The following is a 17,200-nucleotide window of genomic DNA, read 5'->3' on the forward strand; positions in this document are numbered from 1 at the left end:
AAGGAAAGGAAAGGAAAGGAAAGGAAAGGAAAGGAAAGGAAAGGAAAAGAGCTTCTTATATGAATGTTATTAAATTTTGCAGAGCTTTGAGGGCTGGCTATCCAAATATATTTCAGATAAATTCCTGAGCCCTGTTATTGAAAATGCCTTTCTCCATATTTCACGTGCAATAAAGGGTTCACCTTTGCACTTGTAATTACTGCAGTGTCTCAAACAACATTTATAGCTGTGAGCACAAATGGCCATTTATGAACTGCTTGGATGAGCACTCCTAACTTCACAGGGAGACGAGGCACAATCATCATCTCCCTGGAAGAAGACAGAAAGAGATTCAATATTTGTTTATTCTTCCAGACAGCCACAATTAGAGTAATCACAAATAATCTTTTTCTTTTGCATTTGTGTGCGGATATGTAATGCTACAGAGCAGACCTGCTCGCGCACACAGTCTCTCCGAGGAAGAGCTTTTGAAGGAATTCAAAAGCAAAACTGGCCCAGCATTTTAATGATTCTGTCAGCAGCAACTTAAGACTTGAATATATGGCTTTATTCCTTTCTTTGTTTTTCTTTTTCTTTTTTTTTTTTTTTTTGTCTGCAGAGCTCTGGTTCAGACAAAGGTTAAACAAAAGATCCTGCACCCAGGAATTGAGCTGTGCTTTGAAATACTGGATGCCTTAATTAAGTAAGCTGAGGAAAAGACCAAAGAATCTGGTAGCTTTATCGTCTGACGACGATAAAGCAAAAGCTGTTCAAAAATAGCACCCAGAGATATCCAATAAAATACGCCAACTCTGGATTTACACTGGGAGAGCCCTCATGCGCGTGAAATGGTGTTTGCTAGATGAAAGCTTTCTGACAGGCAGTTCTCATTGCAAGGTTCTTGGTGGCTGCAGTGCTTTGGCCCCAATTTCCATAAGGAAGGAAATCCTGGCTCTAGAGGAGCCACCAAAAAAAAAAAAAAGAAATTAGATTTTTCTCCATATTTTTCCAGCTCTTTTCCCCAAGGGATGCATCCCATGCAGCGCGCTGTGCCTGTGCCACAGGCAATCCACTGGGTACACCACAGCTTCAAACACCTTGCCTGTTGAGAAAAGGAGTCAGAACACCAGAAAACATCGGATCCTATTAGGCTGAGGTGTTTCCTCTCCCAAGCCTTGCTTTGGGACCGAGCCTCGGTGCTCCCAGGACCAGGCTGTGCTTCCTGGCCCTCCTCTTGTGCTCCTGCCTCCTGCTGGAAAGTGAGCAGCTGCCTTTGCTCACCTCTGCTCCAACAGCTCAGAACCTGTCTCTCTCCTTTTAGTGTTGTACACTTATCTAACATCAAGAAGGGAGACTTCTGGTGGATAGTAACAGAGAGACCTACATTTGCAGCTGTCATTCCCCGGGCACTGCTCGGTGGTGGTGGGAGAGCATCCCGCACCGCCAGGTCCTTGTTTCCTCCTCGGCACTGAAAAACCAGCCCTTCTTGCTCTGAGCTTGATTTCTTCTTCTCCAGGCAAATTTTTGCTGTTGTTATGCATTGCAAAAGCTCAGAGAAGTCACCAAAAGTGAGGGCTTTGGTCCTGAAGGTCTGAGTTGGTGTGACAATGGGTCAGAGATGGTACCACGGGGTGCTGGGCAGCGATGCACAGACATTGTTTTTGTCTTTGTGGTCCCCTCCCTGTAGGGAGGGCAGAGCGGCTGCTTGTGCCCTTTCTGGACCAAGGACAATCCAGCAAATAAGAAATCCATTGTCAGTTTTGCCTGTGTCTCACCACATCACGCAGAAAGGCTCTTTTTATCCAAGAAGTGTTGCCTCGTTTCATTTTTCAGATGCACTTGATTACTGGAGGTGCCTGATTCACATTTACTTTTGTCACCTGTTCCTCACAACTTTCTTTCTTTTTTTTTTTTTTTTTTAAAAAACATCTGAGCTGTCTGAAAAGCAGCAAGAACAAACACGGGTACACATGATTTATCCTGGCCTTCGTGGCATCCAAAACCATCTACCCAGACTAGGCAAGTTTATGGTAGGCAGTGGGGAAAGAAAAATGGCACTTGTCCACACTAATAAAACTGCTGGCACAAAATCAGGCTTTATGAGGGTCAAAGTATTTTCCATTTCCAAAGGTAAACTTTGGCCTGGAGTACAGAAAGATTGTTTTTGTCTTAAGGGTGAAATGTTTCAGAACACATCAAACTGGTGCTCAGAAAAGAAATTTTTGCGGTTCATGGTGAGCTGAGTTGTTTGATGAGACCGGAGCAACAAAAGCCTTTCTTCCTTCTTCCACATCTACTGAGAGAATGTACTTATTTACATTAAAATGGTCAGGCTAACAGCTTCATTCAAAATGTCCACAGCATCATTTTCCTCCTCTTTGATAGTGTTTTCTTGGCTCCATCTGACTTTGGTCGCGCACAAAATAATTAGGGAGCTTGGGATCAGGGAACTGACAGCCCTGCTGCCTGTAAGCCAGCTCGTTAATTTATTAAGCGTGTGATTTCTGATTGCAATTCCCTCTCTGCTGTCAGCATTCTCCAGGTGTGAGGAGCCAAATTCGGAGAGCTCCAGGATCTGGCAGCTCTCCAGCTCTTTTCTGAGGATAACTGGGCAATGTTTGGGCAATGCAGTGCTGCCAATAACAATACCTCCCACCAAGAGATTTCATACCCTCCCTTGCCCAGCCAATACGTCTTCCAGGTCTCCAAAAATAAGCCACTTCCATTTTTTGTGTGTTTGTTTTTTGTTGTTGTTGCGTTGTTATTCCGTGGTTGTATTGTAGGGGTGCTGGGGAGCTGAGTCTCTTGGGTGCTGTGTGATGCTGCATGGAAGGGTGAATCTCCTCTGATTGCATATCCTGGCACACCAACCATCTGATAAGGTAGAAAACTTCCAAAATTAATCTGAACTATAGCACTAAGACTTAAATACATAAAGGCACACACTCACCCTTCATAATAAGCAGCTTTCAGCAGCTAAAACCCCATACGCACTGTCCAGACCATTGCATACCAGATGCAGAGGCAATATAAACCTTTTCAGTCTCATTTTCACATGTACAGCTGCTGAAGAATCAGGACATACCTGAGCTCAGGCTGAAAGCATTGTTTGGCCAACATCTTTTCTCGAAAGGGGACAGTTTAGTGACATGGACTAATTGTCCCCATCCACACACCAGGCTGGTCCTGCAGTGACTGGAAGGAGGAGTTGCTGAATGGCACAGCTGAGCAAGGAGAACAATGCTGAGGCAAATTGATGGACGTCAAGGGGAGGCTTTGCATGTCCCTGGGTGGACGTTGGTTAAGCCTATTAGTGTGATCGGTTCCAGGTAGCATTTGCTCCGCTACAGGAGCTGCTTAATGAAAGCAGTCATAAAGCACTTAGAGAGGTTTAAGCAATTGAAACAATATCCTTCAGTCTCCCACTGTTGGCTGGGTGATGCTTCTTAGGAGAGGAAATTAAACCGTATTTTTTTACTGGAAGTCTGAGAATTTTTGAATTGTGATGCTGGGGCCTCTTCACTTCTTCGAGTAATACCAGGCAAATGCCAAGTGTTAAGGAAGCATGTGTGCAGCCTACATGTTTCATTACTTTGTGTGTAATTCCCCTCAATAATTAAACTCGTGAAGAGTTCATCCTCTTCTTGGGTGTTTCAAGTCTGAGCTATCAGTTTGAAGAGAACACCGCTATGAAATTTCATGTAATCGTCCCCCAAACAGAAGTACCAATAGCAAATACTTTGCAGACACAAAGATCTACAGAAGATCTGCAGTCTGAAAATCTGCTCTTTTAAGACTTGCATTTCCCAATTCCTACACTCCAAGAAAATCAGATTTGTCCATGAATCACTTCGTTTGCAAGGAAGGAACCAAGTTTGTGACAGTTTGTAACCCTAATAAAAAGTCTGAGCAACTCCAAGCGAAGTTCAGCAAAGCTGGCGTTGCAGTTCAGCCTCTCGTGGCTGCAGCTCTGAAGCCTTGGTCACTGCAGAAGCACGCAGCAAACACATCCCCAGAGTCCCCCTTGCAAGCAGAAACAGCTCAGGGAGGAATAAAGGACATGAGACAACATGAAGGGAATTAAAAGGGAGGTGCAGAGGACGTCAGCTTGGGTTATACCAGATCTTAACAAACAGAAAGAGCCTTGAACCTGGTGAGGAGAAGGCAAGAGCCCTCATCTGTCCTTCAAAGGGGAAATTTTCTGTCTTTCTTCTTCTTTCTCCTCCAAACACCCTGACATCCCTGGAGGAATAACACAAATGGAGCTTACATTGAATGCAGCAACTTCTTTCTTTGCACAAAGACTGTTTTACATGGGAACTTGGGAAGAGGCCCTGGTTTGCACAGAGCCAGCATGGGCATGCTGTTTGCTGGGCCCTGTTCTTTGCTTAGCTTTTAACCTTCCTATTCTGCCTTGCTCTTTTTGGATAAAGCCAGGGCTTGTTGGTGCCAAGGGATGTTTTAACCACCACCGTGAGCAAAGCCAGGAATTCACATCCATTTTCAAACCCGTCAGCTGAAGCCACTGAAAATCAGTACTGGAGAATACAGCCTGAGTATGATACTTTGTTTTTTGAAACCTTTTAAAAAGTTTTTATATTTATTCTGCTAGCTGAAAATAATATGGAAAGATAAAAGCAGATCTCTGGCTGCACTGGAATGGAAATCAAGAAGTCAAATCTCACGTTTACACTGCTCAGTAATGAGTACAAGAGCACAGGGGGATTGCATCCAGCAAACGCTGCGTGTCTTCACCAGTTTCTAAAGGAGCTGAGGGCTCCCAGACCCTTTGCTTTTCCCAGTTTCTCTTTATTTCTCCCCAAGGCACTACTGGTGCATATTGGTGGTCTCCACTCTCCACTGGTGGGGATCGACTTTTATGGAAATCCTTTCTTCTGCAGCCTTCTGACCCAAATACCAGCACAAGCAGTTTTAATTTTACTAGGCTCGTGCCCACATTCTAACTAGCACAACCCCTAGTCTGGGGCCTGCTGGTATAAATACTGCCGACGACGTGTCAGGTACTGCATCATGTTAACATAAACAGCGCCTCGAGGTTTAGCGAGGCACTGCCAGCCACATCTGCACTTGGCCCAGCTCTCTCCATCTTTCACATCAAACCGCGCGGTGACGTGTTCCCTTTGTGATAGATTCTCTTGTAACGGCACCAGCTAAATACGCGTACAGGCCCAAGGAGCTTTGAATACACATGGACTGTTTCTCCAGAAACCAGAATTAATGCAAATCCCTGACACAAGCCCCATCACACTGCCTTATAGGTTATCCAGTACCAGCCGGAGTGTGCATTTCTTGAGCATTGCTGGAGATGTGACACTGCTCATGTGCTGAACCTCGGAAAGGGCTGAGACATTTTGCTCTGATAGATCTGTCCCTACCCAAACAGCTCCTGCCTTTGCCCACGAGTTCGGATATGCTGTATACATTTCAGCTCCCCTTGAAACACAAAGGAAAAGTAGTAAATTGGCCAAAATTGCTGCAACAAAGCTATCAAGGAAGCTGGGCTGGAGTTTCTCTGGAGGTTTTAGCAACTGCAGAGGCAGCTGAAAGCAGGAGCAACATCTCTCTTCTCTCCCTCCACTGGGCACTGCCAGGGCTTTGTACACGTGAGGAATTGCTCCAGGTTCATGCTAACACCGTGCCAGTTTTCTGAGACATTGGCCCTGGACAAGGGCTGCCTCCCAGCCACAGCCCCAGGATACACACGGTAAAACAAAATACTCACTGCAATTTAATGCAATTTAACTTCCAGGATTGCTTCCACATTCAGTTTAGTCTGAAAGTCAAGACTGGCACGGTTTAAATCTTCTCCTGCACAATGTAAAAGCTGTCGCTCAAAATTTATGTTTCCTGTGTGATAAACAGGGGCTTGCCGCGCCACCGCGCCTCCTTCCTCCCTGCCCTTCCTCCATGGGATGCGGTTCAAACAGGCAGAGAACTGAGCCACAACAAGATCAAATAGAAAATTATAGGATGCAATAATTCAGGTTTACATTCACTTTTAAATTAGGAGTCTGAGTTAAAAGGGAAATGAAGACGCAGCCTGGTTGGCTTGCCCAGGTCCCCCCCTCTGCTCCCAGCCTGGGGCTGGCTCACAGTTTGGCACCTCATTTGCTCAAATGTGGCAAATATCAGGAGTTAACGGAGCAGCTCTGCTCCTCTGAAAACCACATTTCCACGTGGCAATTGAATTAATTAGAAGTGAGGGAAGGGTCTGGTCCTGATGCAAGGCATGCACCTCTACCCATCCAGCACCGCAGGGCTGGGGCAGAGCAGGGAAGCAGCCGTGCTCTCTGCACAGAGGCCTCGCAGCAGAGGCAAACAAGTCACAGGTTTCTTGAAATTTTCAAAAAAAAAATCAAAAAAAAATGAGGCAGGAAATCTCAGACATGGCTCAAATTCACCCGCTTAGTGCTGTCTTTTTAGACTGCTGAAGAGCTCCAGGCCTTGTGATGAATTACATCTGCGATCACGACAGCCATATAGCAGCCAAAAATACTCAGATTGAAATAATGAATTCAACTGGACTATAATCATATATAACAATATAACAATAATATATAATTATATAATATATAATAATATATAATAATGAATTCTTATTGCAGAGAATAAGAACAGACTCTCTAGCCTTCTTTCCCAAACCTGTCCTTTCCAATGCCTAAAACTTTACCAATTAAATCGCTTTTTCAGCATTCCTTGAAGATGCTTTCCTACATCACACAGGCTGATGCTAAGAGAATTTACCCATCTCCACTGCTAGCAACTTGTTTAATAAACGAGAACATGGGGTTGAAATAAAGCTGTGAGTGCAGAGCTGGACACCAAAATTACTGAATTTCTGTACCAATCGCTCAGTGACTCCAGCCTTGATGACACTCCCAGAAAGAGGGCACAGACACTTGCCTCCCCGCTCCTGCCCCACTGGAAAATTCACTGCATTTACTGGAGCCTCCCCTGTGCCTCTTGGCTGTGTAATGGTGATGGGAAGATGCAGCCACAGCTGGTCTTGCTCCTCATGGACTGATTTTCAAGGGATACACATCATTTGTATTGCTCCTCTGTGAGTGCTAGATCTGGGACATAGTCACATAAATATTTTCAGTGCAGGGGGAAATGCAGCCTTTGCCTCCAAGTGCCAAGTAGCTTGGTAAGAGCTTTGCCGCTTCCTAGCCCTTCACAGGTCACATAAAGGACAAGAATAATGTGGCCCTTATTGTCTGTGGAGCAAATTTGGGATAAAAAAAAATAACATAATCATTTTATTTAGTCTTGATTTTCTTCTTGGGTTTTATTGTGTTATGTTTTAACTGAGATTTCTTTATTTCCTGCTGGGATTCTGCCAGAATCCCGTCATTTCATACAGAGGTTGAAATACATATTACAAAAGGAAACAAGTCTTTCCCTTGATTGCCTGATATATCTGCTTTTTAATCTAGATTGACGAACGCTCAGCACCAGAAGGGCTTTTATCCTTCAGAGTTCTTGCATTTTGTTTCTCATTGGTTGATGATCCTTGGCTAGAATGTGGAGAGGAAGAAAAACCATCATCCTTCTCTTCTTACTCTTTAATTAATGATTTGTGTGATGGCAATGTCCAGACCCAAGCATCTCGTAATCACTGTCTCAGGTACTGCACAAATATAGATCAAAAGGACGAGCTCTGCCACCACAAAGCAGCTCCCGAGGCTGTTTAATGATCCCAAGCACCATGGGGACTGTGGCCAGTGGCTCCGCAAAACCAACTAATGGGATTACAGCGTCCCTGCTTCCCTGTCTACCTGGATGAAAAACATCCACTAACTGCCTCTGTGAGTACTGTAGACAAAATACCTGGTGCCATAAGGGCATAAAACACAGCGATAGGTGCAAATGCAGATCAGTTTCATTTCTGAATTAGGCATCAACAGTCCCTTATCTGCGTTGCATCTTTTGTTTATAATGTCACTGCCTCCATGCTTATAGATATTTTTGATTATTTCTGTTATGCTTCTTTTTGTGGACATTTCCAGGCTCTTTGTCCCTCAGGGTTATCAATTCTTGGCACAGCAGCAAGGTAAGAACAAAGTGGGGCTTTAGGAAATCAGTTTATGCTGATAAGCACCTCCCCACACAGTTCTGTTTCTCACTCCTGATGAAGAATTGCTCACAAAAAGTTAACTTTTTTCATACTTTGCAGGTGCTGTGGTGATCGCCTTTGTGGTGTGCTGGCTCCCCTACCACATACGGCGCCTCATGTTTTGCTACATCCCCTCCAGCCACTGGACAGAGTGAGTGATCAGGGCCTAGTGGGGCCTGGGGAGCAGAGATGTGACCATGGGGTCAAAGCCTTGACCTCTTAATTGGTTTGTTCTTTCTTTTGGATTTCTTGCCGTGATTGCCAGACAAATTTAGGAGTCCTCGCTTTTTCAGCTAAATCCCCCAGGTGTGGGTGGGGGAAGCATCAGCTTGTCCTGAATGCATCAGCAGCCCTTCCTGACGTGGCTGCAGCCACAGAATCACCCCCACTGGCAACGCTGATGGATATTCACCTTTGACAGCCCTTGATGAAATGATATTTGGCAGAGGCGTTTATGCATCCGAAGTGGGTCGCTGTCTCCGTGGTGGAGATATCGATCACCGGCCCTCGGATGCGGCAGCTCCTGTCAGCGCAGTTTCGTTCCCCAACGCCACCTTCCCTTAGTGACAGGAGAGATTACACAGATGGGAAAATAACCGGGCTGCTTGCTGAGGGTATTTACTGGGTTTTACAGGGAGTGGATCAAAATTAAATACCAGTAATTGTCACTGATTAGAAAATGCCCAGACTCGCAGCCAGTTTAGGGATACACAGCCACACACATTGCACACCTACACGGAACGCATGTGCAGTGCTCACAGACAGCTGCTGGCAGCCTTTCTGCCACATCATGCCAGGTTCCTTGGCAAAGCAGCCACGGAACTGTTTATTCATTTCAAATATGCAATTAAGAGCTCATTATGTCCAGGGATATAAAGCCAAGTAGCCTGAGAGAGAGATGGCATGAGAGGTGCTCAGAGAAAGATGCATCCCTCCTCCCACAGTGTTACATCCCTGTTCTCTCAGGAACCAGCTCTGCTTCCTGCAATGACCAGGAAACAAAAAAATCCTCGGTACCGCAAAGCAGAGCAACGAGGAGACATTAAAATTTCATAAACTCCAAAACCAAGTAATAGTAACTTATGATACAGCAGCCTTCTGAACGGGATTGTACATCCATCCGTAGTAAAAGCCAAACCCTATCTTTATTCATGAAAACAATGGAGCTTGAGGCACACACTGGGGCAAACTGTTGTGCCTTGTTTGCTTTCCTATAAGAAAAGTACTTAAAGCAGCAATCAATTCTGTAGTGCCCGCATTTGCTGTGAGCAAAAGGGGTAGAGAATTCCACCAGCAGTTAGTGTGAATTTATGCATTGTGGTTGCATTCACTTTTTTTTTTCTCTCTTCTATTAAAAGCCATGAGTGATTTTAGGGAAATGTTGAATTTACAGGCATATTATGAACGGTGAACTATCAGTATGGTAGCTAATCAAGAGCTCGCAGCAGCTTGACATAATCATTTATAAATGAAATGCATGTGCCTGCCCCTGAAGAAGAGAAATCTGCGTTAAATTAATTCTTCACAACTACACTGAGAAACTCTGCTCGTAAGAGCTGGATGGGCCGGGCAGTACTTGGCAGGGCTGAGGGGGCTGTGGGGGGGTGGTGATGTACTCCAGCACACAGCTATTTATCTTTTGTTAGACAGTGCTCAGACTAACAAAAAGGTCTGTGGTTTCTACTGAGATAAATGATCCTGAGGAACGTTTTCCTGAAAATGAGACCCACGTTGTTTATGAACCCTTTACCATCTCTGAGCTGTTGATCTCAGTTTTCCCAAGGAAAGCTATTTCTGAAAGAAACAAAAATAAGCGTTTTCAACCAGTTCTAGCTGAAAACATTATCTTGTGGTGGTCAGGATATGTTTAAAAGCATGCTGTCATCAGCCTGCCCCCAGAACAGAGAAAACCATCCCAGAGCACAGACAAATCCCAACGCAGGGACCCACCAAATGAGCTGGTGTAGCTCTGGCTGCCCGGGGAGAAGCTCGCTGCTTCTCTTACAGGGTCTTGGCTCCTCCGCAGGCTCTGTCTACCAGAACTGCAGCCAGAAAGTCAAGCTCATGTATATGCATGACACAGAAGCAAATCTACAACTGGCTTCTCAGTTTCAAGCAAGTCTATTTTTGAAGGCAAAATAAATACATGCAGTAAATATTTCACCCAGTCCCAGAGCATAAATGAGTTTTGAACTGATAGCAATGGGGGCAAGAGCCCTGTAAATGCATTTGACCTGCATTTGGCCAGTGGCAGCTGACAACACAGGGCACATGCACTGACTCCCGATGGCAAACCCCTGTCCCTAGCTTTTTTCACCCTTGTGACTCTGAATTCTTTCAGTTCTCCACACACACTCAGACTTCTATCTTTCATCTGTCCTTCCAGTTTCCTTTACAACTTCTACCACTACTTCTACATGCTGACCAACGTCCTCTTCTACGTCAGCTCGGCCATCAACCCCATCCTGTACAACCTGGTGTCTGCAAACTTCCGACAGATCTTCCTCTCTACGCTCACGCTCCTGTGCCTGCCGTGGAGGAAGAAGAAGAAACGACTGGCCTTCACCAGGAAATCCAACAGCATCTCCAGCAACCACACATTTTCCAGCCAGGTCACAAGGGAAACAACATACTGAAGCCAAAGGAGGAAGGGAAATGCATTTCATCGTGGAGTCAAAACTCGAGAGAGGCCTCTGTGACTTTCAGGCATGGTCTCCAAATTCACGTAACACAAGTGTGTTTAGCAAAGTCATTTTTGTTGGCAAAATAGGCTTCATTCTGCCAGTAACTTTGAGGTTATTTTAACGCGTTGGCCTTGCCTCTTGTGAGTAATGTCTACACATTTTGTAACTTCGGTCTGGCATAAATCCAGGTGCAGTGCTAACTGGGAAGCCAATGTATGTTAAACGTAAGCAAATTCATACTGCATTTCATCCTTTTCTCAAGGCAGAGATGCCATTTCCATATCCAAGGGTTCGAGATCACATCTCTTGGTGGCAGTGAGCAGAGTCTAACGAGGAGAAAGCCGTTTTGAACAGAAAGGGATGTTTTTGGTGAAGGGACATGCTCATCTATGGGACGTTCAATGAGCAAGGAGTGAAAACTCAGGAAGCCAGGTGATGGGTTTAGAAACAGATCTAAATTCTTACGAATATGATCTGGGTGCTCAATCAAGCTGCTCTGGTTCCTTGAACTTAAATACCAACAGATGATGCCTTACTTAGATTGGGATGGGAGTAGCCTGGGATCATCGTTCACTTCAGGGCGTGTATAGTGCCCGGCACAGCGAGCCCCGCTCTCCCTGCATTAGGTATTGCAACACCAGTAAGTAACAGAGTCTCTGGCAAAGCTGGGAACGCAGAAACTGTGCCCAGCTGGAGTGCTGCAAATGAACAGAAATGGAAAATTTTACTTATGCCACACAGCCAAACCCTGCCTTTTTTTTTTTTTCTTTTTTTTTTTTTTTCCAGGGAAAACAGTTAGCTGGCCTGCACTAAGAGGTGAGAGAACTGCAGGCTCCTGAGGGCTCCAGTCTGCTGGGATAACAGCAACCGGCCCCATTTCAGTGGGACTCTCAGATTTTTCACATTCTGATTCCAGTTTCACTTGTTTCCGCACTATTTTCACACAGCTGACATTTGATAGGTTATCAGTTGTAGGCGGTAGGACCTCTTTTATACCTTTTCATTTATTTCTTTTTGCTACCAAACCTATTGGTATACTGATCTGCACTTACAAATCTTCAGATAGTGCAAATGAAGAACACAGGACAGTAAAAGCTGGGGAATCTTAGCTCTAAAACACCTTTCTTTTAACAAGTCAGAGGAACAGCAAATCTGACAGTTTGGGACAGTCAGAGGTTGTGCTGAACCCTGACTATGAGCATGCTCTTAACAAAAAACAGGATCAAAGTGAGAGAATATAAAGCTTATCTTCTCTTCCCCTTCTTTCTTCCCCTTGATTTTTGCTTTGAATTTGAAATTTTTCAGCTGGCCAGGATGGATAGCATGAGGTTTTCTCCCATATGGTCCCACCTCCAACAGCCAACTGGGAAATGCAACAAATTGCTCTTTAGTCTTTAGCACCAGAAGTCACGGGTCTCTGGGACGAAGCTAAAGGGACTTCCCTGCTTCCACAGCACCAGGCTGTGACCTGCATGAACCTGGGAAAGGCTCTGTAAGAAGGGAGATCCAGGGGTAGGGCGCATTGCTGAGCTCTGGTGGTGGGAGGCTCCGTACGGGAGCTGCCCCAGCCCCTCAGCATGTGTCACTAGCTTCCCTCTTTATGATGACAGACTAGAAGAGACCCTTGGCTCCATCCAGCTTGCCAGGCTTTGCCCATCCCCTGTTACTCTGACTAAGGAGCATCCACGGCCTGTGACACCGATCTCAGTGCTGGACACGTGGCTTTGGCACCGTGGGCAGCTACACGAGCCCTCACAGAGCAGCGTCACACAGCCGTGGAGAGCAGTCACCTCCACCAGGTACCAGTGATGTTTCCTGCTCCAGATATAGTATGTTGTGGGTTAGGCACTATGGGGCTCAGGATGTAGCCCCAAGAGCTCTGGTGTGTTTGCTGTGAGTTGTGAGTGACGGCTATCTGCTCCTACGGCATTTATAGCTGTTGTACAAAGCTGGCTACTACCACATAGATCTGGCTACCACCAGTCATGACCTACAACCACACCTAGCAGGCAAGCAGGCATGGGGAAATTATTTTAATGCCTAGTACAAAACCACTCCAAAAGAAAGGGCTCAAAATAGGAATCAGCAGGGCCTTAAATCCCTCTGATCCAGCCAAACTACAGGCTTTGTCCTGCCATGCCTTCTCTTAATTTCTTGCCCTGGTTGCACAAAACAGAGGGCAGAGTTTACAACTGACAAAGCACTTTTGTTGTTCGAGCACAGCTGACTCCTCTTTGGCAAGAAAAACTGGTAATGGGACAAATAAATGAATAAATAAAAGAGGCAGAAAGGAGACTGGTCTCTCCTTGGAAGGAAACCTGTGAGGAACCAGCAAATGCTATCATGTTGGTGTGTGGCATCGCCTGTGTGTTAGGAATGGCTTGGGCAGGTGGGAGGAAGAAGCTATAGACCTTACAACTGCCTTATGGGCTGTGTAAAAATGTAGGAATTGCAGAACTATGGACTGTGTACTCCTGGTTTACTCACTGCTGCTACCTTCATCTAATGCCTGTCCACTGAAGCTCAGTCAAACCTTTCTGACTTTTACGGGGGACTGTAGCTGAGAGCAGCCGTCCTAAGAGAGGCAGTTTTGTACAGGCACTGGGGAGATGCAGCACTCATGGCAGCTTGGCAGCTTCCAGCTGAATAAGCTGTGGAGGGTGAGGTGGCCACACAGCAAATAGCTTGGTGTGGGCATCATCCGTAACAGACCCTACAAAGCCAATCATCTCCACTGCTCTCACTGCGCTAGAGAAGTCCAGGTACAAGGAGCAGGGGAAGAAGAGTCTTAATGTCACACGCTTACTACTGGCCTTCAAGGCAAGACAACATTTAAATGGTTCTGGAGAGGACCCAGATTTTTTAACTTCACGTCTAAATTGAGTCAACAGCTGCAAGGTGGTGTCGGAAACCTCCTGTGGAAGCTCCAACTGTGCGTTGCTTTGACTTTTGTTAGGATTTAACATGCCACGTGTCTCAGTTGCTTTTGAATACCCACCTTTGAAATGTTTAATGTTACTTCTATGCTTGTTAAACACCAACCTGCTGAAATGTGCTTGATTAGCTTAGAAAACACTGTACAAAAATGTTGTCTCACATAAGCTGTTTGGCTTTGATTTTTGTTGCTGAGACACACCGGCAGTTTACAGGATTTTTGATCACAGCTCTGAGAGAGTGATAGATTTATTTTGGGTTTGACATGAAAATGGGAACGAGCTGGAGTGAAAATGAACTTATCAGAGACTTCTGCAATGTTTGTTGGGCTACACAAGTCCTGCAGAGCTGCTCATATTGTGAGATTTATCTGAGCAGTTTACTGGCTTCTAAAGCTCTGCTCCTGCAGTTTTAGTGGGTGCAGAGCTAAGCCTATGGCCTTAACTTGAGAGTGCAGCTCAAAGCTACCTCTTCCACAGGGCAAGTCTGACTACCTGAGTTGAGAAGTGGAAGTTACAGCTGAGTTCATCCTCTTCCTCCTCCCCACTTAGTTTTGCTATATCCAGCATAGAGATTTAGTTGCCCTGAGCTCAAAGAAGTGAGGATAGCTCAGTACAAGACCCCGCGGTTTTGTAGAGGAACACGTGGTACCCTAGTGAAGAAGAAGGTACAAAAAGCCTGGTATATACCAAGGACATGTCAGAAAAATGGTTCTTTTCCTTTCCATGCCTTTTAACGATGGTTGGACAACTAACCCAACAAGGTTTGGCTTTAAACCTAATCGAGTATAAGTGGCTTTTGCCATTAGACAAAATGCATGCTCCCATCCTTTGTATTCCTGCCTTGTCTGAATTCTCTGCTGGGGCAGAGGGGTGAGCATTCATGCAGCACGCTGTTAATCTATGCAAATTTCCTCTAAGTGTTTTGAACTGATTGTTTCAAGTAAAAAAAAATCTGTTGAACCCACAGATGTGAAGTGCTGCCAGATGGATTCGGAGAGATTCCCATCTGAAGAGAGACTACCAAGTGACCTCTCCAGATATTATTTTGAGCTTTCATTTAACTTCACAGCATTCTAGGCAGGGCCATCCATTTGGCAGCGTGCGAAATCAGATTTCCCAAGTCATTATGCTATTCAGAAATTTCCCCCAGACGGGACTTTCTCACCAAAGGCCCAGTACGCATCAGCGTTCGAACGCTCTGCTGAGCTTGTCTTTTGGTGAAGTGCACGAGATCTCGCTCTAGCGGCTGCACCGGTAAAGAAGAAAACTAAACGGGAAGGTTTGTGAGGAGGGTTAGCAGGACACTGGCTGTAAAGGTGACAGTCACAGGACTTTTGCATTTCTAGCATGAAACATTTAGGGAAATAAACTCCCCCAGGTGTGCTATTGCTGCAGACAGCATGTGGTTAGGATGTGAACTGAGCATCTGTGTGGCCACCATTCATGCACATGGCACGAGAGCGCTGAGTTCTCCTGTGCAACGCGTCGAGTGTTAGTCCGGTATCTTCCTGACCGTGTCGTTTGGTGGCTGTTTCAACAAAGCTGTATCTGCTGGAGCTCTCTCTGATTCTTGACATCACAGGTGAACCTTCTGTTTTCAGTTCGGATCCATTCAGTAGAGAACCAGAAATTGCTAAAATCCATGGTGCTGTGTCCTGGCTTTGTGATCAAGAGTCCTTCCCCAGCTGTGCCACCTGATAGTCCTGCACATACTGTATCTATGGTAAACATTTTTGAAGTGCACCTTTTTTATTATTATTATTTTTCTGAAATACAAAATGTTGATGTGCTTTATTTTCTGTGGCCTGTTGTGCAATGGGAAAAAAATGAATGTTAAAAGTGTGTCAGAGTCTCCTTTGTAAGAGTTTCCATGACAAAGGGAAGGAAGAGGGTGTGAAATCCTTTTGTATAGCAATGGGAAACACTCTTTCAATGTAACATGACATTATTGATACTGTATTTACTGATCAAACAGTAATTAAATGGTTACTTCCTGTTATTAGCCTTTGTACTGTATGGTATTTTACTTCGTTTTATTTTATTTTGTCATTTATTGATCCTAAGAAATAAATATCTGAGTTTAAGGCTTTGGGCTGAATATGCTTGACCTGGTAGCTGTGCCTGGATCATACAGCCTGCTTACCACAGCAGGCTGTCTGACTGCCCATCCTGACCTGTGAAATCACATCGACCTCCAATTGACCACTGCAACCCCACTGCAGAAGGGCCCCGAGCGCTCCTGTCCCACAGCAAGCTCTGGCACCAATGTAGCATCCAAATGCCAGCTCGTGTGTGCACCTGCAAGTAGGCAAACAAAGGGGTCAAAAGCCTGGCTTGGGCTGAGGGAGACACTGTTCAGTGAAGTTCAGCCTGAGAAATTCCTCCCGAGACCTGGCAAAACCAAAGAGAGTGCATGCTGGTTCACAGCCCAGCCTGCTGTGCTGTTAGGAGCAGCAGCAGAGAGCATCCGGCTCCTGCTGATTAACTCCTGGGCTCTGAGAGTGTGGCATGCACAAGGCTGAAGTATGGGAGTGGAGATCTTCCAGCCTTCAAGAAAGACCTGTGCTGCACAGATCCAGGTGGGAATACATGAGTCTTGCTGCTTTCTGAACTCCTGCTTTGCTTTTCTTGCCTGCTTGCTCTCCCCTGTTGTAGAGCAAGCACTAAAACCATTCTATTTCAGCCATTACTTCTACAGTAGCCTAGGACGCTGGACAGACTGGGGCTTTATTGCACTTGGAGCTGCAGGTACACAGCAAAGGAGACAGCCCTGGCCCCAGAGAATTTGCTGCTGAAACACAAAGCAGGTTTATCATGCCCTAGCTGTGAGCCTTTCCCTCCTACCTTCCTCTCTCTTTTGCATGGCCCATTTCCTCCCGGCACTGATTTTTCTAACACAGATGTAATTTCGTAAGAACAGGGCGCTTAGGTATTGCCAACTAGATTAAAGTGTCTTTACACTTAATGAGCAAAAATCAGTCAGCTCCATTCTCCCCACAGCTCCCAGGTAAAGTTCTGTCATGAAATAGCTCAGCTGATCTCCAGGAAAACCCACAAAATTTTCAGTTTTGTTTTGATTTCTGGCAGCATGAAAGGTTGCTTGGAAAGCAACAACAAAATAAAATTTAAATGTTTGGAGTCATTCATGGCCACAAAGTTCATCTTTAAATCCTAGCTGAGATATTCTGCCTCTCCAAAAGCATTTCAGTGCTGCTTCTGGATGAGAAGAGCAGGAGCCACTATTGTTCCTACACCATCAATTACTGAAGAATCACATCATTTACTTGATGGATCCTTTTATTTGGTATTTAGCCTTGTTCTGTTAGAAGGTGTATTTTCATTTTGCTGCCTTCAGCAGTGAAAACCCACACCATGCAGCCATGGCCTTGTCTTCTGGCTGCACGGGATTTTTCTGCAGGGCAGGATGCTCTCGGTGGAGTCTCCCATGCTTATGCAGAAACCCA

The 17,200-nt window shown here is 45.3% G+C and overlaps 1 protein-coding gene across 1 annotated transcript in view; it reads left to right on the forward strand.

Annotated features, from left to right (window-relative positions):
• Positions 1-11,037, forward strand: part of NTSR1 (neurotensin receptor 1) — a 47,096-nt gene extending 36,059 nt beyond the window's left edge. The window contains exons 3-4 of the mRNA XM_035343550.1: positions 8,177-8,267; positions 10,503-11,037. Coding sequence (XP_035199441.1) covers positions 8,177-8,267; positions 10,503-10,752 — 341 coding nt within the window. The 3' untranslated portion in view covers positions 10,753-11,037. The remainder of the gene's footprint in view (positions 1-8,176; positions 8,268-10,502) is intronic.
• The last annotated feature ends 6,163 nt before the right edge of the window (positions 11,038-17,200 follow it).

This window comes from Oxyura jamaicensis, chromosome 20 (assembly GCF_011077185.1).
Source record: "Oxyura jamaicensis isolate SHBP4307 breed ruddy duck chromosome 20, BPBGC_Ojam_1.0, whole genome shotgun sequence".
Classification (NCBI taxonomy): Eukaryota; Metazoa; Chordata; class Aves; order Anseriformes; family Anatidae; genus Oxyura; species Oxyura jamaicensis.